Source organism: Planococcus citri, chromosome 5, assembly GCF_950023065.1.
Source record: "Planococcus citri chromosome 5, ihPlaCitr1.1, whole genome shotgun sequence".
In the NCBI taxonomy this organism is placed as follows: domain Eukaryota; kingdom Metazoa; phylum Arthropoda; class Insecta; order Hemiptera; family Pseudococcidae; genus Planococcus; species Planococcus citri.
Genome location: NC_088681.1, coordinates 796,967 through 824,758, shown reverse-complemented (window position 1 = coordinate 824,758; position 27,792 = coordinate 796,967). Strand labels below are relative to the sequence as shown.

General features: G+C 38.5%; 1 protein-coding gene across 4 annotated transcripts in view; it reads left to right on the top strand.

Annotated features, from left to right (window-relative positions):
• The window catches only part of CngA (Cyclic nucleotide-gated ion channel subunit A), a 253,350-nt gene that overhangs the window by 88,341 nt on the left and 137,217 nt on the right, over positions 1-27,792 (top strand). For all 4 annotated transcript variants that reach the window (XM_065366951.1, XM_065366952.1, XM_065366950.1 and 1 more), the window contains one exon: positions 18,394-18,613. In XM_065366951.1, the coding sequence (XP_065223023.1) occupies positions 18,494-18,613 (120 nt within the window). In that variant the 5' untranslated portion in view covers positions 18,394-18,493. The remainder of the gene's footprint in view (positions 1-18,393; positions 18,614-27,792) is intronic.

Sequence of the window (27,792 nt, the reverse complement as noted above, 5' to 3'; positions counted from 1 at the left end):
TCTACATATACATACTAACTAAAGCCTGACCAGTGATCACGTTTTGATCAGTAACCAACGGTCTCACTAAGTTAGCATACTTGGACCTACAAAGTTTTGAGAAAAGTATTTGTGTATTCTGCGCATTACTAGGTAAGTGTTACCCGTACTTAGCTTACTTACCTGTTTAAAAATCGAATCGCATCGCGTAATTATCGGGTCTTGTCGGTTCGTACGTATTTGCTGTTGCTGCCGTGCTCGACCTGGATTAAAGCTTGGCATTGGCATTAACATTGGAATTGGTAGTGGCAGAGTGAGAAGTACCTATACTCAGTCGTATTAGCTATGTGTAGTGAATTTTGCCAACTCGAGAAAGAGAGATGATCTGCAGCAGCAGCTCGCTTTTTGCCCTAACTTACGCGTGCTGCTGATGCTGACGTGACGTTATACGTACCTACGAAGTACGAAAAACACGAACACGAAAACGAGGCGCCCGAGACGATGCGGTACGGTGTTATTAATTCTCTCGTTCTACTTGTACCTATTCGTATTGTACCTACTTCTTCAACTCGGCCAAGTTTGACGATTCTACCAAGCGGAAAATGTTAGATAAGTCGGGTGTAAAATTAATATTTCTTCTTCTCGTCGTTACTTCACCTTACACCGACCGGTCGCGGTCGTCGTCGTGTACGTTGTCGCCTTTGCTGCCTTTACTGCTTTTGTAGGCCTTTATCCGTATACTCGTATAGGTAGGTAAGGTACGCGAAGGCATGGGAATGAAAAAGTGTCCGATAGGTGAGAGTAGCTGGGTTCTGAGATGACTAATGAGTGGGGCGCGCGCGGATCGGAAAAAATGCGTGGTACTCGAGACGATTTCGCTGAGATTGAAGTATGTTGGAGATTTTAAGTTGAAATAACCCTAGAAAAACTTTCAACCTCTACGTGCCCCCGTCGTGGAACGGTGGCCACCCAAAGTAAGCGCAGCGGGTATAGAGAATGGTCGTGTGCAAAAAAAGGGGCTTTATAAACGTCTTCGGATTAGTAAACATCAATACGTTAATTCCCTTTCAAGTTTTTTTTTTTTCTTCAAAATTTTGATCGACATTTGGAAGCTCTTCCCCCTCCCCTCCTTCTCAATAGGATGCTGGGATTATACGTTGAAAATCAATTTATTATAGAATGCGAGTAAACACAGCTGAAGTCTTCATTGTGATTTAGCTTTCGAGCTTCGTATCGATCATAAAAAATTCAACTTTTACCCTGAAAGCTCCGTTTCGAGCTTTTCAAATTTAAAATAATGGTATTATTATTATTGAGTCTTCTGTCCACTGTCCTTGCAGCTCCGCGAATACCTACATTTGCAAAAAATTCAGCCAGTCTTGAGATGCTTACGAGTCTTCAAATTGCGATAGTTTCGCAAATAATCGCCATTTCTGAAAATCACGAGGTTCACCTCACCCCCTCCCCCGGAAGATTGAAGCAGAAACGATGGCGGTAATTTTACTGGACCGTCGAAAAAAACTCACTGAAAAAAATTAAGCGCATTCGGACCATCAGAATTCATTTTTGTTTCGAGTTGACGCGGAATAATGGTGATGATTTTCGCATTTACGGCGGACCGATTAGGCAATTTTATTATCACGATGTGTAGGCGACTTTTACACGACAATAGCGTTATTTCTTGGGTCCAAATTATGGCTTTTAAGAAGCAACTTTTTACGGCATTTTGAGCGGAAAGAAGTAATAGTCCGGCATATGACTATCCTCCCGCCGATCCTCCGGGACAACTTTTTTCTTAAAGGGGACATCCTAAAGAACATTTTAAAGCAAACTTGCCCAAAAAAAGTTGGCCTTACTTACAAAATAAAGTGCCTTTTTCGATTTTTGGTGAATTTTTGAGAATCCAATTTAAGCCAAAAATGAGGGAAAAAATCAAATTTTTACCAAATTGACCAGGAAAGCTGAAATTTGGGATATACTCTATTTTCGACATGCCAAATCGGTTGAAAAAAGTTTCAACCCGTTTTGAGCAGTTCTGGAGCCACCAGCAGATTTTTGAAACTCGAAATTCCCACAAAATTCCAACAAATTGGAGTTGTAAAGCTGAAATTTATTCTAAAAACTAATTTCAATACGCTACGAAGTACTGCAAATGAATTTCAAGTCGTTTTGGAGCCTCCAGCGACTTTTTGAAAATTCCTGAAGCCTCCAGTACATTTTTGAAACTCGAAATTCCCGCAACATTAATTTATCAAATGGAGTGGGCAAGCTGAAATTTACTTCGCAGACTACATGGTGGTTTCAAATGGTTTTGAAGCTTCCAGCTACTTTTAGGAAATTTCAATTTTCCAAAAATACGCCATACAACCTTTCAAAAAGTCGCGGGAGACTCCAAAACGACTTGAAATCCACCAGCAGTCAACTTCGTAGTGTATTGAAATTAGTTTACAGAATTAATTTCGACTCTCCATCTCAGTTTGATGAAATCTTGGGGAAAGTTCAAGTTTCAAAAATCTACTGGAGGCTCCAGTAATTTTCAAAAAAGTCGCTGGAGGTGCTAAAATGACTTGAACCCACCTGAAGTCGTCTTCAGAGGGTGTTACAATTGGAGTGTAGAGTAAATTTCAGATTTCCATCTCCATTTGATGAAATTTTGTGAAAATTTAAAGTTTCAAAAATCTGCTGGAGGCTTTAGGAATTTTCAAAAGGTCGCTGCAGGATCCAAAATGACTTGAAATTCACCTGCAGTACTTCGTAGCGTATTGAAATTAGTTTTTAGAATAAATTTCAGCTTTACAACTCCAATGATGGAATTTTGTGGGAATTTCGAGTTTCAAAAATCTGCTGGAGGCCCCAGAACTGCTCAAAACGAGTTGAAACTGTTTTCAACCGATTTGGCATGTCGAAAATAGGGTATATCCCAAATTTCAGCTTTCTTGGTCAATTTGGTAAAATTTTGATTTTTTCCCTCATTTTTGGCTTAAATTGGACTTTCAAAAATTCACCGAAAATCGAAAAGGCACTTTAGCACTTGAAATTTTGACAGGTGATGAATTTTTGCATGATTTTTCGATCTACCTTTGTAATGTTTGAAAAATTTCGTGCAAGACCTATGTTGAAACGCAAAATCTGCGATTTCGGCTGACCTGTCAATCAAAATGGCCGCCATTTTGTAAGTAAGGCCAACTTTTTTTTGGGCAAGTTTGCTTTAAAATGTTCCTTACAAGGGAGCTACCCAAGGTCTGACACGCGGATCGAAAAATTTTTTTCACAGGCGGATAGAGCATCAAAAAATATGTTATGAGCCAAAATTTTAGCTGCTGAAGTTGAAAGGGGGAGAAACCACGGGGGTTTGAATATCGAAAAATCACAAAAATAGGCAAAAATATGCTGAAAAAAGTATAAAAATTGAAATCATTCGGCACCCTGTTCGCTTCAGCAGCTAATTTTTTGGCCACGATCTACCATCGATTTATGACGAATTATGGTGGACAAGTCGCCGCGATCTGCGTGTCAGACCTTGGGGGTGAATTTTCCCCCACCCCCTAATTTTGGGCGAAACTTTCGAAAGAAAATCTGGGGCATGTGATATATCAAATTGTATGTTTTTGGTGACGCTGAATACGAATATGACGTCAGATTTTTGATTGGACCCCATCCACGGCCCCCAGCACCTCCCCAAAGGGGCTAAAAGTTCAAAAAAGTGTTTTGTTTGTGCGACACATGAAGTAGTATGTTTTCCTCTTCTGTGACGCTGAATACGAATATGACGTCAGATTTTTGATTGGACCCCATTCACGGCCCCCAGCACCTCCCCAAAGGGGATAAAGTACCTCTTAAACAAGTAAAAATATCATCCTTCGGGTATCACAAGCGAATCCAGGAGGCTTGTCCACCCTGGGATATCATATCGCACCTCGGGAGTTATAAGGTCACATCTCAAAAAAAATCAATTTTGATGTTTTTGCATTTTTGGGGTTTGCATGACCCCCTGCAACCAAAAATAACACTTTGAGTCGGGTATGCTGCTTAGATCATGTAAAAAATGCAAAGGGCCTAACTCAAAATTTCTACAACATTGCAAGTTGTTTGGAGTTATAAGGTCACATCTCAAAAAACTCCTCTTTCTTTGAGTAAAATTTGCACATACAAAGTGTCAGAAACCAGTTTCGATAGTGTTGAACGTTTTTAAGATGTAAAATAATCACAAGGAGTGTATTTTTTGTAGGTTTGTTCCAAAACAAAAAATTTTTAAAATAGAACATTTTTCAGAAAAATTAATTTGCATATATATTAAAATTTTAGTTTTTTGGGAAAAACTCAAAAACTAAGCACTCTAGAAAAAAACTAACGACATTATGTCGATTGGAAATTTAATTCTCTACAATTTTGTTATCATGAAAATTTTTTTGGACGCTTTTTTTCGCCTCCAGATCACTTTTTATGAAAGGTTATAACTCAAAATGTTTTCCAAACATTGAAATATTTCCTCTTTAAGATTTTATTTTTCAAAATATTCTTATGCTAAATGAAGGTAGGATACCCAATCTTCAAAATGACATGCTATTCATTCCTCACAATTGATTATAAGTTGATGAAAATAATGAATCAAGTTTTAAAACTAGACAGCTGCGCTTAGCGCAGCTGTAACAGTGTGCGTAGCCTCTTTAGTTAGAAAAGCACAACCCGATTTTGGTAAAGAAGCACAACGCGATTTTGAAAAAAAGCACAACAAAATTTCAAAAAAAGGCGCAACTTCGAAAAAAGCACAACGCGACTTCAAAATGAGAACAATGCGATTTTGAAAAAAAGTACCGCTTGTTTAGAACCAGATTTCAAGAACGCAACCATGATTTTAAAAAAAGCACATCGTGATTTTAGAAAGAAAAGCACAACGCGATTTTGAAAAAAAAACACAACGCGATTTTGAGAAAAAAAAGTAAAAAAAAGCACATCGTGATTTTAGAAAGAAAAGCACAACGCGATTCTGAAAAAAAAGCACAACGCGATTTTGAGAAAAAAAGCACAACATGATTTTGGAAGAAAAGCATGCGATTTCGATAAAAAAGCACAACGCGAGCACGATTTTGAAAAAAAACAAACTTTGAAAAAAAAGCACAACTCAAATTTTGGAAAAAAAGACGTGATTTCAAAAAAAGCACAAATCGAACTTCTAACAAAAAGCACAACGCAATTTTGGAAAAAAAAGCACAACGTGATTTTGAAAAAAAGCACAATGCGATTTTCAAAGAAAAAGCACAACGCGATTTTGGAAAAAAGGACGTGATTTTGAAAAAAAAAGCACAATGCAATTTCAAGAATAAAGGACAACGCAATTTTGAAAAAAAAAACGCGGTTTTTTAAAAAAAAGCACAACGCGACTTCGTAAAAAAAAGCACAACACGATTATGGAAAAAAGCACAACCCAATTTCGAAAAAATGCACAACGGGAGCTTCGAAAAAACGCACAACGCGAATTTTAGAAAAAAAGCACAACGCAATTTTGAAAAAAAACACAACACGATTTTGGAAAAAAGCACAACCCAATTTTGAAAAAAAAAGCACAACATGATTTTGAAAAAAAGCACCACACGATTTTGAAAAAAAAGCACTACACGATTTTGAAAAAAAGCACAACGCGACTTTGTAAAAAAAAGCACAACGCGATTTCAGAAAAAAGCACAACGCGATTTCTAAAAAAAGTACAACGGACGCTTCGAAAAAAAGCACAACGCGAATTTTAGAAAAAAAAGCACAGCGCATTTTTAAAAAAAAAACACAACGCGATTTCCAAAAAAAGCACAACGTGATTTCAGAAAAAAAAGCCCAACGCGATTTTAAAACAAAAAGCACAACGCGATTTTGGGAAAAAAGGACAACACAATTTTGGAGAAAACGCAGTTTTTAAAAAAAAAGCACAACGCGACTTCGTAAGAAAAAGCACAACATAATTTCGGAAAAAAGCACAACGCGAATTTTTGAAAAAAAGCACAGCACGAATTTGAAAAAAAGCACCACAAGATTTTGAAAAAAGCACAACGCGATTTTAAAAAAAGCACAACGCGATTTTAAAAAAAGCACAACGCAAATTTGCAAAAAAAAAGCACAACGCAAATTTGCTTTAAAAAGCACAGCGCAAATTTGTGAAAAAGCACTACACAATTTTGAAAAAAAGCACTACACAATTTTGAAAAAAAGCACAACGGAATTTTGAAAATGAAAACCCGATTTCGAAAAAAAAAGCACAACGCGATTGCGAAAAAAAGCACAACAAGCACAACGCGAATTTGAAAAAAGCACGACTTGAATTTGAAAAAAAGCACAACGCAATTTTGAAAAAAAGCACTACACGATTTTGAAAAAAAGCACAATGCAATTTCAAAAATGAAAACGAGATTTCGAAAAAAAAGCACAACATGATTTTGAAAAAAGGGACAACGCGATTTCAAAAAAAAGCACAACACAATTTTGAAAAAAAATAACGTGATTTCGAAAAAAAGCACAACACAATTTTGAAAAAAAGCACAATGCAATTTCAAAAATGAAAACGCGATTTCGAAAAAAAAGCACAACATGATTTTGAAAAAAAGCACCACATGATTTTGGAAAAAAAGCACCACATGATTTTGGAAAAAAAGCACTACACGATTTTGAAAAAAAGCACAACGCAAATTTGAAAAAAAGCACAAGGTGATTTCAAAAAAAAACAATTCGGAAAAAAAAGCACAACGCAATTTCAAAAAAAAAGCACAACGCGATTTCAAAAAAAAAAACACGACGCGATTTTAAAAAAAGCACAACATGATTTTGAAAAAAAAGCACAACGCGATTCCGAATACACTATGCTATTCTAAAAGCTCCAGAGCACAACGCGATATATCACGAAAGCATAATGCAACTCCAAATGTACTGAGTGAGTGAGAGAACCTCTTAGGAGCACAGCAAAATTACAAATGACTGGTGGGGTTTGATTTAGAAAGGGTAACCAGTAACCACCTGCTTTCGGCATCTAGGTACTGAACGCGTGTAAATGAAACGCCTGCAGGTGTTCTAAAATGGTGGGTTTTGATTCAGAAAGGGTAACCACCTGCTTTCGGTGAAATATAACACCACAGGGGGTCGGCTTCCCTTTGATAAAAATTTGAAAACTGAACAATAGAAAAGATTTTAGAACCCCTGTGGTGTTACATAAATTTCGAAATTAAAACCGATGTCGGCTTCACTTTTGATAAATATAACACCACAGGGGGTGGGCTTCCCTTTGATAAAAATAATTTCGAAATTTGTGTGTAAATGAAACACCTGCAGGTGTTCTAAAACGGTGGGTTTTGATTCAGAAGGGGTAACCACCTGCTTTCGGTGAAATATAACACCACAGGGGGTCGGCTTCCCTTTGATGAAAATTTGAAAACTGAACGATAGAAAAGATTTTAGAACCCCTGTGGTGTTACATAAATTTCGAAATTAAAACCGATGTCGGCTTCACTTTTGATAAATATAACACCACAGGGGGTCGGCTTCCCTTTGATAAAAATAATTTCAAAATTTATCTGACGTCGGCTTTGCTTTTGTCGGCTTCGCGCTTTTGATATGGCCCTTTTCCCCTTTTTATTCTTTTTTTGGCACAAATTTTCGTAATTAATTGCAATCACTCAAGAAGCTAATTGAGTAATTGCAATTATAATTACGGCGTTGAATACCTCATGTCAAGCCGCATCTAAGTAAAGAAATTTCAAAAAAATCGGCCCATCCATCTAAGAGAACATTCGTTCCAAAGAATTTTTCCAGTTTCAGAACGAAACCAATAGTGTGCTACGCACACTAAAAAAAGAAAATCACTCTCCTGTAAAATTTCACTTTTTTGAGATGTGACCTTATAACTCCCGAGGTGCGATATATCGACGACGATGGTCCATGGTAAAAAATAAATAGCTGCAAAGCAAATAGGGTGGCATGTTATTTTGATTTTACATTTTTTAAATTCTTTTTAATAAGTGAAAAATTTATCATCAAGGCGTTACACACGAATCGCAGCGACTTGTCCAATCAAAACTCTGACGCTATATTCGTATTCAGCGTCATGTCACAAAGAACATACTATTTCATGTGTCGCACGAACAAAACACTTTTTCGAACTTTTATCCCCTTTGGGGAGGTGCTGGGGGCCGTGAATGGATCCAATCAAAGATCTGACGTCATATTCGTATTCAGCGTCACCAAAAACATACAATTTGATATATCACATGCCCCAGATTTTCTTTCGAAAGTTTCGCCCAAAATTAGGGGGTGGGGGAAAATTCACCCCCAAGGTCTGACACGCAGATCGCGGCGACTTGTCCACCATAAGTCGTCATATATCGATGGTAGATCGTGGCCAAAAAATTAGCTGCTGAAGCGAACAGGGTGCCGAATGATTTCAATTTTTATACTTTTTTCAGCATATTTTTGCCTATTTTTGTGATTTTTCGATATTCAAACCCCCGTGGTTTCTCCCCCTTTCAACTTCAGCAGCTAAAATTTTGGCTCATAACATATTTTTTGATGCTCTATCCGCCTGTGAAAAAATTTTTTCGATCCGCGTGTCAGACCTTGGGTAGCTCCCTTGTTAGGATGTCCCCTTTAAGAAAAAAGTTGTCCCGGCGGATCGGCGGGGGGGGGGGGGGTGCAATTACTCCTATTGTCATATGCCGGACTATAATTTTCTGAGAATTTTGGCAAAAAACAGGATTTGTTCGTCAATTGGAAGTTTTTGACAAAAGTTACATTATGTAGATTAGAACGTTTTGACAAGTGAGACCAAAACTAGGACTTTTTGATAATTTAAACAAAAAAGGGGGCTCTTATTTATATGATTTTGGTAAAAAAAATCAGGACTTACATATTTAGTTTTAGATATATCATTCCGGCCGAAAATGTACCTAATTTTCTGACAATTTCTCGGTATTATTTAAGGAAAGTTTATTCGCTTTCGCGCGCTATATGGCGCTGCTAACCGTAACGTAAGCAAGACCAACACATCGTGCGCAATATATACGAGCGGAATATCAATTAAACTGCGTAGACGAATAGCTGGCAAAAAATGGCAGCTTTCAAAGGATAAAGTTTGTTGGAAGCGTAATGCTTCATTCTTAAAATCCGACCACGGCGCACGATTTCTCTTAAAAACTTATACTCGTACATTTGCTCCCACGAGGTGGCAAAAAATTCCCTTAATGATGGTTTCGCTCATTAATCACTCTTTAAGATCGATTGCTGATGGCTGCGGGTCTTACTTACGAGTAGCCTCGTATTTCGGCTTCGGCTAATTTCAAATCCGCAACGTGCAGCGTAGAGCGTCAGCGTATACAACTTGACGATATCCTTTAAGAAGCGGAACTGGTTGTATTTTCACGCCACGCCGCCGAAATCCGAAAAAGTCTTATTCTCGGTCGAATGATTCATTTTTTCTCAGACAGGCGAAAACGTTACGCTATGTGGCAGGCTGGTACAATTACGTATACGAGTACGTTTAAAAGTGGTTTCGTATAAGGCTCGCATACGAGTATATTCGAGCGATATTTCCACCAGCTGCGAGACGGCAAAAAGCCAACCATTCCTCCTTCGCCAATTCAACGCATCTGTCAAAAATTTTCGTTTCCAGCTGATGAATGACTCTAACGAAATGTACTCGTACTCGTACTCGTGTTTCAACTTTCTGTCGAAAAAGAAATCTCGAACGAAAATTCTCGCGGCATCTACGGCAAAATCCGTGGGTGGGTTGACTCGTGACGGAAAATGTCGAGAAAATTACCAACTTTTTTCCTACTACCTACTCCAAAAATCGGCATGATTTTCGAAACCGAACGTAATCTCGATTGTTTGCTTTAACGCCAGTATCGCCAGTCAAATTAATGCTCGTTTTTGTATACTTTACGACATAATCGAGTCTGTCTTTTTTTTTTTTTTGACAAACGTAGCTTCTTCCGCCCACCCTACTCTTTCGCCTTTTTTCATTCGAAATTCGATGCCCGGTCTTTTTTACAGCGTGTTTTTCGAAGAACTTATTATTATGTACTTCGATTTGATTTTGGGAGACGTGAACGGTGAAATTACGAAGTAGCATAACCTTTATTTTCTAAAGGGGGTTCTGCGCCAGGAGGCATCGCTTCTCTGATTAAAATTGAAATTCTCTGAGTGAAAATCTTACACTCATTTGTGGTTTAATTTTTTTGATGAAAGAGCTCTATTTTCAAGCTTCCTTCATTCGTTCAGCTGAAAAAAATAACAATGATGTAATTTTTTATTATGGCCCTTCGATTTTGCTAAATTACGAGAACCAATCTCTATTATTGGCTCACCAAACCCAATGGGCAGGTGATGTAGGTAGGTTTTTTTTTAGAATTTGAAATTATTTTTCGCCACAGTGCCCAACTTTAGAGTTTGATTGTTCCAGACTGCTGCAAATTGGAGAACATCTGAGAGGCGTTTGAGAATAATTTCAAAAATATTCGTCTAAAATGTTGTATTTTTTTCGAAAGCTTACTTTTCAAAAGCTCTCCGAATTTCGAAACTATATTTTTTAGACATTTTTATAATATCTTTACAACTAGAACTACATACCTATGAACTTTTCGTGATGAGATTATGATGCACCGGAGCTTTGATACAGCTGGCGAAAGGCAGCTGAAGTGGTCGCGTAGATATGCTGCGAAATTGGTTCATCCGATTGAATTTCCGTTAGGTACAATTCTATCGCGTAGAATAAGTAACAAATTCGCCGTTATAATAATCGTGAAAAATGGAGCGCAATTTTTTATTAACAACACACGTGATGGTGTGAGTCGGCTGGGCTGGGCGGGGCGGGGCGCGGCACAGCAGCGCCCTTAACGATGTTGGTTAATGACTCGCAGTCTGCTTCGACGACGACGTGATGGCTATACGAGTACAGCATGCGGTGGTAAATAAGTTTCAAGTCGGTGCTACAAATATAGTCGTACGTAGCACGTCTTCTTGCCTCACCTACTACGTAGGTACGTCGAGTCGCGTCAATCCTCGTTTTCTATACCAATATATTTGAAAGAGGCATATACGCGTATAGAAGGAATACGCGGTAGCATACTGCCGGAGTAGGCCAGGAAGGCGAGAAGGTGGGCCTTTTCGTCTTCTTTTTTTTTTCGAGCCGCACGAGAAGCTTGTGTTTGCTTCATTCTCGCCGGTGCGGTCGTTGCTTTCAAGGTATCATCGTTTATCATCCTCGCATGATTTGTTTTCTTTTATACGTTTGAAAAATACGCTTAGTAGGGTTTTCACTTTTTGTTATTTTTATATAGTTGAGAAAATTTGGCGCAGCGGTGTCGGCTGCAGCAGCTGCAGCCGCAGCCGCAGCATTGTGCTGACTGCTGGTACAGGTGGTAGGTGAGGTGGTGCTGACGATTAAATCTCGACTAGGCACCAATATGCCGGCGATAGAATTTTAATTTTCGCCCCAAGCTAGAAATGAGTTACGCGACGTGAATGTGCGCTGTGCTGGTACGATGACAAAAAGGAAGGAATTGTAATTTTTTTTTTTTTTTTTTTTTTGAGAAAATCGCGATTGTTATGAAAGGAACAAGGTTGCCAAATATGGTTTCGTTCTTAGTTGGTAGCGTTCTACGTGTCTTTTATGACGATACCTGGACCTGCAATTATTAGAGCTCGGTATAATATGTACCTACGGGCATATTATTTTTTTCTAAATGTACATACTACATAGGTACAATTTCCAAAGTAACGAAATAGTTTTGAGTTTCAGAAAAATCCCTACATTTTTTTTTTGGTATATTTTGGCGGTTTTCGCATATTTTTACATAATTTTATGTGTTTCCTATGTTTTTTGGAGCATATTTTCACATATACAATATACCTACATATGTCATTTATTTTACGAGAATATGCCAAAATTTCATTATATGTACCTAGTACCTACCTACAACATAGTGAGGCCTTAATATGTCATCGGCTCATTAATTTTGTCGAAAGTAATTTTTTTATGATTGATTATTATTGATCTATACGTCGATACAAAAATATTTAGCCCAGATGCCCATTTTCCCCTTCCCCCTTTTCCGAAGATCCACTCCCCCTTAACTTGAAAATCCGTTCATCTCTTCACTGTTGGTCGTACAAAAAAATGTTCGAACGAAAATGGATCCTTGAAATATCCTCTAACAACGTGGTTTCAATTTTCATTTTAAGACACCGTCGTCGTCGCGTTGAGCTTGAAGGCTCAAAGAAGGTATTCTCAAAATAAGTTGTTTCGGTTTTCTGTCGAAATAAGTCATTAGAATATTAGGTGTCCTTTCGATAGACTCGTATCACAACCAATTTCCTCACCTCCTCCTCGATTCCATGGGACTCACCCCCTCCCCTCATACCTTCCAAGTTTTTCCAATACTTAATTCGAGGGAGATTTCTTCTCGAAAAAAACGTTATCTATTTAGAAAAATGTTCACCAGAAATGAGAAATTTTCTCTGACTTTGATTCCTTTCATTTAAAATTTGTTTTCCAACTTGAGAAGGGCCCAATACATACAAAGGTATCAAAATGGCTTGAGGTACCTAGTGATGTTTCTATTTAGAAAAAGGATTATTAAGAAAAATTCTAACGCAGAGATGGCAATTTTTTGAATCACTTGGATTTTTAAAATGTTTTTTATGATTGAGGGCTTAAAAAGCTGTAAATTGATACCCATGTTGCTGTTGCATACTTTTACATAGGGACTATTATTTTGGCCACATTTGGAGTAGAATATTTCGCATTTATATGTAATATTATGCATATTTGGATCATTATTTTACATGTATTATGATACCGAGCTCTGCCCAGTACCCGCTATAGTTGTCGTCTATCGAAGCATTGAGCAAACGTACCAAGTTATACCAAACTCATTAATGGTTAATTGCGAGTATCGCGTACAGAATTACCAATTAAAAATCAAATAAAACGTTTTCATTGTCGTTTTAATGTAGCAAAAGCAATGCGAAATTTTGATGCGCGAATTAATCGAAAAATCGTGTACCTATTGCCTATTCGTATATACGCGATGTGAGACTTTACGATGGCGAATGCAGACATCACCGCGGTATAAATGCTTACCAACGTCTTTTTACTGCTGTCTTACGTACCTATGGCCTGTTATATGGAGCTTACGTTTAGCTTTGCTTCTCCAATACCAGAGCACTAGCGTAATTATCGTCAAACCAAACTTGATCGAAATAGCGTGTCCTAAAACGCCTCTTAACCAAAATTTCAGGTACCTACATGTTCGTTTTTGTATTTGTGGCGAATTCTTGAAAATTTAAAAAATTCGAAAAAGGAATTGGGTATTTCAAGGGCGATTTTAAAAGTCTTTCTTGAAATGTAACTTTTTTCGAGCGAAGTGATCAAAATGCGAATTATAAGTACTCTTTACTTAATTCAATTCCCACACATCGACAATTATTGGTTTCAAACCGTTCTTTTTTCAATCTTCGTAGAAACTTAAAATCATTCTGGAAAAGCCTCAACAATCAGTTTCGGCACCTATTTGTAGAATATTTTGGTCGGTGCCGATTGGGCATCTTTTCGACAGTTAAAGTTGGTTGGTTACCGCAAAATTCAGAAAAAGCCAATTTAAAAGCCAATTTTTGATTCTTCAGAAATTTGAAAACTCGCTGATGAAGATGACTTTGAAAATGAAGATTATTTCTAGAGATTCGATAGAAGTTCAGAACTTTTAGAATTTCACGACATAATTCGATAAGTTTTTTTAGAAATTACCTATCCAATTTTTCTCGGTTGTATTTTAACGATTTCAGAGATTTTTTCGAGTTTTTAATGTCAATTTATCAGGTTTTCGGCAATGTTTATCGCATTTTTGATTGGATTTTGTAAAATTTCGAGCTTTTGTTACGTAGTTTTTGCGTATTTTTTGAAATTTCATCAGAATTTTTAACGGATTTTTATCGATTATAGTTGTTTGTGAAATGTCTTCTGACAAATTTATGCAATAATTTGCCAATTTTCGTTTGAATTTCTCAAGTTTTACATGTAATGTTTTCAATGCTTTTACTACCCGTGTTTAGACAACAAATCAATGATGTTTCTTGTAATTTTTCATATTTTTTCGTCGATTTGCAGTTGGTGTGATATTTTTTTTCATATTTTTCTAATCGTTTCAACAATGTAACAATGTGTTATAAAATTTCATTTACATTTTGCCAAAATTTCTTCAACTTTTGACAATTTTCATCGATTTTGATGCTTTTTCTTCCAGTTTTATTGATTTTAATATTTTAACACCGTTTCACGCCATTTTGGTCTAAATGTGCTGAAATTTCATTTTTCTTGGTTGATGTTCGTTCGATGATTTCAATCTTTTCTTCACGATTTTGAGTGATTTTGAAGAATTTTCACAGGTCCATTTCAGTGGCCCCACCCATTACGTGAAATTGGATGAAACCCACATAGATCGATTGTGCATCGTTAGTGCAGGTTAGTGCAGCTATTCCCGACGTTAGTGCAGCCCCCTCTCCCCTTATTTTTTTAAAAAAACCGTGGGTGGGGCCACTGAAATGGACCTAATTTTCACGCAATTTTCTCGACGTTTTTGCTAGTTTCATTCTAGTTTCTTTGGGTGATAGTAAAATTTCACGTTATTTGTACGAACGAAAATGTTGAATACATATGATGAACTTTCGCCGTTTTGAAATACTCGTAATACATGTAGACGAATAAGAGTGCGATCTACTCTTAGTAATAGGGTAGGTGGAGATACGTTTTATACGCGCAAGTTTTCGTTCGTTTCGCGTGTCAGCAATGTTAATTAGGTTGTCTACCTGTTCAATGGAAGTTTTATTATCGTCGTATTATTCATTAAGGAAGCGAACTAAGGTTAACGTTGAATTTGAAGAGGTTTTTACGAAAGCGTACGATGCGATGTTGGAAAGTGTGCCCGTGTTCTTGCCGCTTAAAAACTAGCAATTCTGTATTAAAATTCACCTTTTTGGTAACCCTACAACTGTTACCTGTAACCTATGCTCGTTGCGCGCGTTAGTATAGGTCTGCCGGTACATCGCATGTAAGAGCTTTTTTTAATTAAGAAAACTACAGCGAGCACTTTTCCCCATGAAAATCTTTTCACTTTTTCTCACGTCGCGTCGCGCCTTCTTTATCGTTGGCGATGTAACTTTTCGACTGCAGCGACGAGAAAAATGTAGGTATAAGAGTGGCAAATATTTGTATTTACAGTGCGGCGCTTTGTAGTAGCTCGCTTAATTAATGTAAATTTATGGCCGAAGAATGGCTCGATTCGGAGAGATCACTTCGACGTTCGGGTAACGGTGCCGTACCTGCCAAGCTGCCCAGCTGGTCGCGCTCATGCTGCAGAAATGTCGTTTGATGTGTTTGCAAAAGCTGGGCATTTTTTGTGTGAAAAAAAAAAAAAAAAATGGATGAGGCGTCAATACGTTGGTAGTGCCTGTTTCTTGTTTTTCTTTTTCCTTTTTTTTTCACGTTGAAGATGTCGAATATTTTTGGTGTTTATTGAAATTAAAAGGATAAAAATTTACATAGCGAGAATTATTTCTCTCTTTTAATACACCGGAGACTTTATTACAGAGTATTGATTTTTTTGCTTTTTCGTGTGAACTTGGCTTGTGGATCCGGTGACTTGGTGTGAAATATTCTCGCGTATAGTGGGGTGTGGGGTTTGGGGTGGGGTACCTATACTCGTATACATTGCGAAAACTGAGCTCTCGCCGATTTTATCGAGCTTGATGCGTCGTCGTCGGGTTACGTCGTCGTCGTTGGCGGCGGCGGCGGCGGCGGCGTAGTAATTACAGGAATGAAAATTAATTAAATCGTAGAACGGTATGTGAGCTGGTGCGAGGCGGCGACGCGGCGCGCGGTTTTGTTTATCTGTATAGAGAGATGTACCTACGAAAAGCTGAGGATTATGCGAGTGTATTGTTTACCTTTAATTGAGATAGAAACCTCATAACTTTCGTTCATCGGTTGCACAGCAAACGCCGCACTGCCTCGCACTGTCTCGTCGGTGTTAACGTCGATGTCGCAGGCCTATTATACATTACCTTCATATACGAGTATGGTACCTAGACCTACCTACCATGTGTGTCTGTGTGTGTGAGAATATTCGTATACGCGTATGTAGATATGTAGCATGTACCTTATAAAGGCAGAAGCAGAGGTACCTTCTTTGTATTGTGCTCGTTGTATTGTATGTATTATTATAATATTGTGTAATGTATGGTTGACAAAAGTACAAGTACACTGCAGGTTTTTTTTTAAACATACTTATTTATTTACAACTTATATCTAAGACTAAATCTAAAAAAAAATGCATTATCTTAATTTATCCCTAATCCTAGATCTAAGATGCGGGGGGGGGGGGAGAGGGAAAAGATGGGTTGTCCACCACGACCCATACGCACTAGGCGGTTGCCAAGGGCCCAATCACCCTACCAGGCTTCGTTATTCCCGCAGGCCCATCAGGTAGACTGAGTCCCCCAACCCGTCTTGGGAAAAAGGATTTTAGGGAGGAGAATTTGGTGACTGGGGGGGGGGCAACAAGTGTTGGTTTCCCCTTTGCATTACATGAGTTTCGGATATGGGGGGACATAGATATGACTAATTATTATGGGCTGAAAAATTTAGGAAAATAGGTATGGTTCTACTTTGCAAATATGTACAGCATAATAATATACAAAAAAGAAATTATAATACAAGAAAGAAACCCACACTAAATTAATTTAAGCTTATGGTTTTGAGAATGTATTTAGGGCATGCATAGGTTTTGATTTGAAAAATCTAACTATCGTTATTTACAGCTTGAGGTAATGCATTTTAATGGGTTATTTACAGGGCTTCTACTGGTCGATGTTTGGTTGATAGATCAGGATTGAAGCTGTTACTCCTTCTGGGTGCATACTCTGACAGTAACTGGGTAGTCCCTGAAGCATTCCATAGTGGATTGCTTCACTGTTGGCCACTCCAGTTCATCCAGACCACACCGTAGTCTTGGTACTGCTATATTTTTGATCTTGAGTTGGTCACATTTGGCAGCAAGTGCTTTCATTGTCGTTACAAAGTCCTTGATTGACGGCTTATAATACCTATTGTACTGTGCTTTGGTGATGGCGTAAAGGATGTAATTTCCACCTTTTTTGAGCTCAACTACTTCACCAACCTTAACACCCCTTGACCTCAGAGTGTTCTGGTTACTGAAGGCTCGTTTGAATAGGAGCGCAATGCCCTTGGACATCCTGAAGTCTCTGCTGACACAATGGGCCAGGGCAAACTATGGGTAATGTCTAAACAGAGCATCCTCTAATTCCTCCGCGGGTGAAGATCCCATTTGATTTGGTCTCTATCTTTCCCCAGTTGGAGTGTTGGATTTTCTTTTCTAGTTCCTTCTCAGCTTGTTTGAGAACTTTCTCCACCCCAGCCAGGGTTATTTCGCCCATTTGTAGGTAATTGCTGTATGGCAGTAGACAACCTACAGCAGCCGGTCCAACTGGGCGGTAGAATCTCCCTTTTATCCTTCTTAGTACAAGATACTGCATTGTGGGTTGGTATATGTGATGTGAAAATATCAGAGAGTAGGGATGGCCCAGTTAACCATCAGTGATCAACTGATCCATCGCCTTGTCAACTATGTTACATGCCACATTTTGGTTTTCGATATCAGCAAAGTGTTTACCAAGGATTGATTGTTGACTAATAGGATTGTCCAACCTCGGTTTTTGTGTGTGTTTAAAAGTTTTTCTAACAAATAAGATGCATTTTTGTATGGTGGTCACAGAGGTGTGTAGTTTCCACCTGGAACCCACCCCCCTGAGGGGAGCACCCTTTGGCCTCCAGATTTTCTCCGGCTGCCACACGCGAAGCTGTGTGCTTTTGGGCACATTTCAACACGCTGGCCACCGTGGCGCCTTCAGCTTTTGGGCTGGTTCATTTCTGGCTGACTACAGAGGCCCTGGCCGTATCTTCATAAGTTGATTGAACTCCATCTTCTGCTATTGTTATGTTACTAATGTTAAGTAAGCTATTGGCACACTGTGGTTTGTTTAGGGCTATTGTCTTTCTGAGGTTGGAATGGGTATTAAAATAACACTCCATTATGGATGGACTGCTCTTGTGGTGACTGATGGTTTTTTGCTGTTGGGCCTGATTGGTTTCTAACTGGTCTGCATCACTTTCACTCTGGCTCCCACTGGATGAGTACACTACAGGTAGTTAGTGGAAGTACATACTTACGTACGTACCTGTACCTAATGGGTATAAAAATCTCCATCTATGAAAAACTAGTCGACTAGGTACTCACGTATTTCGGCAACACGAGTCGAGATTTGATGTAAAAAATATTAATTCTATTTGCGGTATAATTTTGATTACAGGCCCACCAAAGCATGCGATGCGAAGAAAAGCTAAGCGAAGGACGAAACCTATGTGAATTTGAAAGTTTGCTCTTCTTGATCAGCGCGTGAAGGTGGAATCATGTCCGGTACCGTCGAGAGGTACAAGATATCGTCGCAGTGTTACTCGTCTCCGTCGCACCAGTCTTATCATGAAAGCAGCCCCGTTCCGTCGTCGTATTTTCAATATTCCCCTTTTAGGGTAAGTAGCGAATATTTTTCACATTAGAATACGTTGAGTATTGTACAGAATTTGAATTCACGTGTACCTCTAAGGGTGGACCAGGAAAAAATAATGTGGTCAGAGTAGAGACCTCCATTATTTGTTGATAGTCGTCCGAAAAATTTTTCGCACCAGAAGCGTCCCTATGGAGAATGCGGACTCTCAAAAAGGAGGAATTTTCGAAGTAAAAAAAATCGCAATTTTTTGGGTTTGGGTGTGTATGTGTAGGTACCAAAGGGTAGGTACTCCTGGGTATAAAAGCTAAAATGCCCCTGTCGTGTAGTCGGATTTTTGAAACTTTGATGAAACATTGTTGGATACCGCTGAGAAAATTTTTAACCCAAAAAAATCCCCCCACCTCACCCCTTTCACCAAACGAGTTTTGAGCAACAAATTCGAATTCGTCCAAAATGTATCTATAGAGGAGTATTCATAAAGAAATAGGCACAGCCAATCTTAGTTTCTGATTTTTGCGTGCGTTCTTAAAAATTGGTCGAAAATGAGGAACGCAAAACATGATTTTCTGGACGAACTGTGTGAAATTACTTATTTCACGTAAGTAATTGATATTGGAGAATTCCAAACACCACCAATCACCATGCAGGCTTAATACGCATTTATCAAACTTTTCGCTAGATTTATCGTAATTTACGAGCACGCGTAGGTACTCTCGTATGCACTGGCAATGGCAGTAAGTTAATAACGGTAATGGTGTGGCTGCGGCTGCGGCTGCGGAACGGCGTCGAGCCGTTGAAATCTATTCAAATCGACTCGAAAACATCCATCGGACACGACATGTGTCTGCCTGCTGGTCCTTACGCGTGGCTTATAGGTAGTATAGATGTAGCTCGTTAGCGTACATATACCTACCTATACGAGCACGAGAGACCACTTACTTATGTACCTTACGTTTCTCTACTTTACTGCGTGCCACACTTTGCTTGGCGTGGAAAATGGAAAAATGCCGCTATCGAGCAATTTGGTCGACACAGAACACGCAGTCACGCACCGCGCCGTACTCGTATCTCTACCTACCCGGGGATTTTCGCGAATTAAAATAACGACGCGACAGATTTTTTTCGTGTACGAGCGGCTGATTTTAATAAAATTCCAATCAATTATACGAAGTATCTTTTTAAAGAGACTCGTTCGGATATTTCGCGCGTTGAAAAAAAAAATCACTATGGAAATTTTTTGCTTCGTTTCGAAAGGCTGAATCGCCAAGTTGTTCTGCTCTTCTCTTCTCGTCTCGTAGTGTGTATCTATCTGTATTCTGTAGAGACCAATCCAGGTACTCGTACCTTCGTTTCACTCGATACTTCTACATCGTGTATTGAATTTCTTGGAGGGGGGGAGGGCACCTCCAGACGACTCAGAACTGCCCTAAACGGTTCGAAACATTTTTTAATCTATTCGGATTTCTTGGTAAATTTGGTAAAATTTTAATTTTTTTTTCTATTTTTGACCCAAATTTGATTTTGAAAAATTCATCAAGCGCCTGAAATTTTAGCCGCTAATTGCAGTTACTCTTTCAATTTAACTTTATCCGCTTTAAAAATACTTCCGACAGTTTGGATACCTACCTACCTACCTTCTGCCTCGGGAAATTGCCAGTACAATTCTTGACTCCTGGCGCAGAACCCGCTTACCTTTCTGATCAGTATTTCTAATCATACGTGTTGCTCTTCAGATACTTGAAAATGAACTACGCATTCTATTCTCTTCCTTCTCGATTCGTTCTAAGGCGATTGGACAATGATGAAATGGGGGGGTGGAGTAGTGGAGCCTCCAAAGTTGTGTAACTTTTTGAAAAGTCGGAAAATTTCGGTAAATTATCAAATTTTGATAAATCAGGTGAATTTTGACAAAGTTGACGAATTTAAAATTTTTTTTAGACTCGATGAAGAAGCTATTTTGCCTACTTTTTTGGAACTTGAATTACACATTTTTGAAAGCTTTTACCCTCGCTTCGTTCGGGCCCGTTTGCTATTCTTTTTCAAAGTTGGAATATGTATGTTAATCAAATTCTAAAATTTTGAAACAGAAAAAATCAAACTCTTGACATAATATGAGAAACATTGTGTTTTCACCTATCGAAATACAAATTTTTAAAAGCTTTCACCGTCAGTTAATTCGGGTCTGTTTGCTTTTCTTTTTCGAAAGTTGGAGTCTCTGGAAAAATATCATTTAAATTCTGAAATAAAATTTCGTAACTGAAAAAAACATACTCTTGACACATTAAACAACGTTGGGTTTTCACTCATCAAAATACGTTTTTTTTTTCACAAAATAAAAAATTCCACGTTTGAGGCTTCTAAAAATCGAACACGGAAAACGACATTTTTTTAAAAGTCACGAACTCACGATTGGCTATAAGAAGACCTACCTACCTACTCCTAAAATATTAACTGGCAGAATTTCATTGTTTTCTCAACTTTCGTTTTATTCGGCAAAATTGACATTTTTTTCTCACAATCGGAAAACCCCTCTCCTCTCCAAGAGAAACTTTTAGTTTCGTTCCTGCCCGATGGGAAGTCTGATTTTTTGATTGCGTGGCGCAGAACCCGCTTGCCTTTCCGATGGCTATTTCTCATCACAACTCTTCAGGCACTTGTAAACGAACTGTTCTCTTCCTTTTCTGTTCGTCCCGAGGCAACTGGAAGTAAGATTTTTTCGTTCCTGGCGCAGAACCCGCTTGATTTTCTGGTCTAAATGTCTGATCACAGCTCATCAGATACTCGTGAACTGTGTGTGCTCTTCCTTCCCTGTTCGTTTTGAGGCATTTCGAAGTCAGATTTTTGATTCCTGGCGCAGAACCCGCTTGCCTTTCCGATGGCTATTTCTCATCACAACTCTTCAGACACTTCATTGTAAACGAACTGTTCTCTTCCTTTTCTGTTCGTCCCGAGGCAACTGGAAGTCAGATTTCTCATTCCTGGCGCAGAACCCGCCTATCTCTTCAGTCAACATTTTCTCATCATAGCCTCGTAGTCGCTCGTAGATAGTGGCTAATTATCCGCTACAATTCATTATTTCGATTTGTAACGCGTATTTTGTGCTATTTTTTGGTGGAATCGGGTAAGGAGGATGTATCAGCTGTTTTTTCATGTGAAGGTGATCATCACAGTGAACTTTTCAACGTACTCGAGTAATAGAAATTTGTTAAATTTAGTGAGATGAGCATTTTTCAATTCAAGTTATCATAAATATGTTGACTTTCAGTCTAGTTTTGTTCGGTTCAGAATTGTTTGTGGCAGTTAGAATAGCTTTCTTAATTGTTAATATAGGTATTTTGACTACCACCTACATAAAATGGCTGGAAATTCGAGTAAAATTAAAGAGCAATTATCGCTCTCGTTCACGTTTTCGTATTAATCGTGATTGGTATCCTATAGGTACTTAATTGGCGGGTATTAGTTTCCTATTATTATTTACTAACAGCCCAAAGCTGTACTACGAGATCCACCGGTAACTCATACCTACCTATTCGCAAATGCGGATTCGTCGACTCGAAAACGTAAATACAAATACTCGTACGTATAACTTAGGTTTAGACGTTGGTTCGTATTCGCAATATTGCGTTTACCCAACTTATACGTGATTTTCACGCTATTTTATTTGCATGTTGTTGATGTCATGTGCAAGTTGAAAACGTGGTTAGAGCAGTCTCGTATATGTACCGTACTCTGTGGTCTCGCAGGGTCATGTGTTTATGTGTATTGTGTACGTCATTTAAGGTTGGTTGTTTCGTATACGCGTAGCTTACAGTGATGTAAAGAAGAGATACGAGTAGCAGGTACTCGTATAGGCAGAGGCACATACGCAGTTACACAAACACATGCACGAGTGAAATCTTTCACCTTCGAATTACTCGCTCTCGCCCCGATTTTCGCAATCTAACGCTACACCACTGCTCTTCACTCCCTGTCGCTATACCTACCTCTCAGCATACGTGACAAATTGTAAAAGAGTAACACCTTTCGGTGTAAATTCATCAATAAGCTTTTATACGCGATACGCGTATAAGAACCGCTTCGACTTTCGACGAAATTTACCCATCTAAAAGTCGCGTCGCGTCGCGTTTCTTAGTTTAATTAACTCTGCGCGCTTTTAGCCGAGCGATGTTTGGTGGTATTTGCGGTCGGCCGTCCGACTGTAATTTATTTCTTCACCTATCTATATTTCACGCTCGTCATATATACCTACCTAGTACCTACCTACGTAGCTTACAGCACTTGTAAGTATTGCGAAATTTTACTCCAACGCAACCTACACTGTATATATTTTGCTACGTCTAGAAAATTGAAAAAATTTAACGTTTTCGAAGTAGATTCGCAAGTAGAAAAGGTATGCCGATGCCCATATAAAGAATTTCGGAGGATTTCAACCGAATTGAGTGGAGACCTTCGTATTTTTTCGTAAAAAGTCGCCCAGAAAAAATTTCAATTCCGGAGGTGTGGAGGTGCTTCTACATACGTAGAAGGGGGATTTAAGTGTTCAAACAGGGAAGATTTTCAAGAAAAATCCTAATTTTTCTCGCTCTAGCCCCTACCTAATGTGTTTCGAAATGAATAGCTCATACTTCGGAATGCAGTTGTGCCAATTTTACACTCTGATTCAACTTTTGACATTTGACATTTTTTTTGAAAATTCAACAGTCGGTTGTACGAATTTTCCAGCATGTTTTCTCAAATTTTTTGTCATAATGGTTTAAAAAAAATATAGAAAAATGTTTTCAAATCGTAAGTTTTCTTTCGCCCTCCTCGCTTCGTTTGGACCATTTAGCCTTTTTTCACATTTTTTGAAAAATAATCGTTCAAAAACGACGAGATAGTTTTACAACATCTCGAGAGTAAGGAAACAAATGAAAGCTTCGCTGATCATTGCATCGAGTTTTTTTAATTCAAAAAAGTATTCCCAAAATCACAAAAATGTCTCGTTTTTGGATTTCAATGAGTACGGCGAACCTTATTAGAAGTTGCGTGAATTTTGTTTGACAATTCTCTCGTTCTTTCGAATGAAATGATGAACGATGCAGAGAAGGCAGGGAGAAGGGGTTGCCAAGGAGGAAAACTGGGGCAATTATTCATCCTCCATTGAGTGAGAAATTGAAAAAAAAAAAAACATGCAAAAATGGGGTTTTTTCATTTTTTAAACAAAGTTTTTCGAAAAATGTTCGCTCGAGCAGTAATTTTGCCTGCATTTTCCTGGAGTAATCATACGTTATGGAGAATTTTCGGAAAATTGCCTCAAATTTTGATTTTTCATGCCTTAAAATCTGGTTTCGCTCTCTCCGGGGTAAAATTACGGCTACGTCACTAAATCTAAAAAAAAAAAAATTAGATTATTTTTAAAATCTAGGGGCACTTTGAAGACTTGATTTGGAGGCGGAGGTGGGGGTAACTATGGGTATTGATGACAGTGACGCGGTACGAAAAATGCGCGAAAAAAACGCGAATTCAACTTTCCGGATTATAGTAGACAGATACCAGGGTGGTGGTGAATGCCATTGATATTCATTCATTAGCCATTACAAGGAATGATTTTTGTTTATTTTTGAACGGTGTGATGTTAATTGCGAATGAAAAACTATACTTACCAAGTTATAAATTCAAACTCACGCGGCCTCTAAAGTTGTACGTATCTATGTATGTATGTATATACTTGAGTTAGGATTGATGGCGTAAATCAATGAGTAGAAATCTCGAAAGCAAAGTGTAAGCGTGATGCCTTTTCCAGATGTAGGAATGTTTTTTCTCCCTTTTACCATCCGAGCCCGAGCCAATAAATAAGTATAAGGAGCGAGTGGTTATACGACTGGCTTTCATGATGCGCGTGTAGCCGTGTACGAGTATACACTATACAGTAGTTGGAAACTTAACAGATTGTGGCTGCGGCTATTCGGGCAGATTCTTGATGCTCGACAATTTAGTGTCTCTGGAGTACGTTGTCGCAAAAATTAAAGCTTGTTTCTTTTAGTATACGTTTCGTGGTCCGAATTCGCGTGCATTTGCTCGTATTTTGTGTAAACTTATAAATAAAACGTGTCAACGCCATTCGTTCTCGATTCTCGTCTCCGAGCGCGAGCGTATTAAATTATTGTTTTCCAGAATAACAGCGTGAACGCGAACGCGTATTTTTTATGGACTTTTCAAAAGCAAAGGGGTTGTTTTTCCTCTTTTTTCATCCCTATTTTTCGGGCTGGTTTTTGTTTTATAGCGTATTCGCTGTTGTACTCGTATATGTACATTGTACCTACATAGACATACGAGTATTATCGATGAAATTGATAATACGAGTATTTTGATTTTTATGTTCGTACGTAGTCGTAGTCGTACTACGATTAGAAATCGCGACGATCGATGTATGTACTTGTTTGTAAATAAGTAATATCGGTATAATATGTAGAGCTTCGCTGCATACACGACATCGAATTACCGCTTCCCAGGATTGTGTAATAATTTGCATATTATGTACACTAAGGTGGCGCTATGGCGATGGCGAGGCGCTAGCATTGTTTTTGCGACGCGACCTACGAAAATAAACGCGTACAATTTGCCATTGATATTCTGCGCTGAACAGCGAACGCTTATAATCACGTACACAGGAAGATATTTGTATTACCAATTATGTTATCTGCGTGCTGGGGATTTTTTTCACTTTCCGAGGTTGTTAATTTTTCTCTTTTTTTTCTTTTTAAAATAATACGCGCGTGAGGAAGAGAATTGTTTGCGTGTTTGAATTTTGAGTACATTGTAAGTACTGTCCTTTTTGATCAAATTTGGTAGGTAGATTTTGAAAATTCACGATTTCGATGAAATGAAATTTTGAAGAAATTATGAATTATGTACTACGAGGTCGATAAGGTACCTAGTTATTAAAAACGTGAAATTAAAAATTTTGGCGAGTTGGCTTCAAAGGTGAGGAAAACACTAGAATTTTGAGTCAGACATTTGGGAGAGGAAAAGTGTTGATGGTGGAAGCTCAAAATTTTTTCATCAAAGTAACCAGTTGCATTGTGCATACCCACTTATACGTTGATATCGGTTTGAAAACCGACCCAGAGAAGGACTTTTTGGAAATTAGTGCCAAAATAGCGATACTTTTTTGTAATTTTTGCCAAAAAGTTGATTTTGCAGCAACTATTTGATAAAGATTTTTTTGGCAGTGTGCGGCAGCAAAGTGAGAATTTTGTAATTTCTGGCAAAAAGCAAAACTTTCAATAATTTGAAAAAAAAAATGTTTTTTTAGCAATTTCTGGCAAAACAGCGACCGACATATTGAGGCAAATTTTTGGAAAAGCGTAAAACTTTTTGTGTTCTTTTGCCAAAAAAAAACATACAACTTTTGGCAATTTTTGGAAAAAAATGAGACATTTTGGCGATTCGTGTAAAAGACAAGCCTTCTTTGCAATTTTTTGGCAATTTTGCTGAAAAGCGGGAATTTTTGACAGTGAATTTTTCAAAATTCAAGATTTTAAATAGGAATTGGGTATTATTGCCAAAGAGTTATAGTCCGGCATATGACAATAGGAGTAATTGCATCCCCCCCGTCGATCCTCCGGTACAGCTTTTTTCTTAAAGGGGACATCTTATGGAACATTTTAAAGCAAGCGTGCTCAAAAAAAAGTTGGCCTTACTTACAAAATGGCCGCCATTTTGTAAGTAAAGCCAACTTTTTTTTTGGGCAAGTTTGCTTTAAAATGTTCCTTAGGATGTCTCCTTTAAGAAAAAAACTGTACCGGTGGATCAACCGGGGGGGGTGCAATTACTCCTATTGTCATATGCCGGACTATTATGCTTTTTGGAAGCTTTTTCGAAGAAGAAGCGAGACTTTTCGATGATTTTTGAAAAAAAAGCGAGATTTGGTAGCAGTTTTTCTAAAAAGCGAAAATTTTTGTCGAAACAAAAGACTTTGAGCACGAGTTGTGCGTGTGGGTTGGGTTGAGTTGTGATACCATTACATTCCTCATCAGCCGGCATGCGATATTCTCGGCTATTCGCTGTCCAGCAGCCAGCCATGAGCCAGCTCCGCTATAGAATATGTTGATACGTAAAAGAGAGACAGAGTGACACTCACACACGCATACTTAGCCGTAGTATCAACGAACATTGTCCTGTTTTTCATGTCAGATACGTGACGAGAAGCGAAACTTTGGCTTCTCGTGTTTGTCGTCGAAGGAGCAATGGCTGAGGCGCCGCGCCGCGCCGAGCTTACGCCATTATTCATTTTAGTGATTAAAATTTCGAAAACGTTTTTCATTAATACGCTAATATGCGCCGCGCTACGCGGTAAAAAGTTTCTTTTACCAAGCTGAAAAAAGTTTCGCTTCTCGCAATTATTATATTAGCCGAAGAATTATGAATTTGACGACGACAGCGACAGTGCCTGGAAGGCGAAATACTGTATACTATATAGTGTATATAACCGAGTTTGACGACTCTCGACGAAAGATTTTTTTCCCCCTTCGCAATAAAGTTCATTATTTATAAATCTGGGCACAATGTCACCGCACACCTCACCTCCACTCGCCCAATTCCGCTTAATCAGCGAGTCGAGCTCCGAGTATGAGAAAAAAATCTTCGCTCGTCACCGGCAAGTTTTCTTACTTTTTGATTTACTTACGCGACGTCCAAGTAGACATACTTAGTCGTATACTCGTTTCGCGATTTTTTCTCTCTTTGTCGAGTCGATACCTTACCTACCTACACTTTCAGTAACTCGGTCGTATTGATAGTGCTCGTTCGACGTTCGTTCTACTCGTATAAAACTAAGCGGATAAAGTTGTTAAATATTTTATCTTTTTAAATCTTAAATACCGAACGATGGAATGTCGGCCGTTCTGGAGTTGTGGTATTACACGTACCACGTACCACGTACCTACTCGAGCTTGGGCGAAAATTTTCCCTCGTCAAAAGAATTCGGCATCGGAAAATTGGACGGTTTAGCGTTTTGTTTTTAGCCACCGCGCCGCGCCGAGTCTCTGGAGACTTCCTATCTGCGTTAACTAACAAATTTCAAAAATTTCGCAACTCGAATACTAATTTTATCTATCCGTTCTACATTTCACGTTTATTTTCAAGGTATCTCTATCCTCTTAACAATGTCTTCTTACTCGTACCATACCATTACGAAATGTTGCTAAATAAATCGATAAT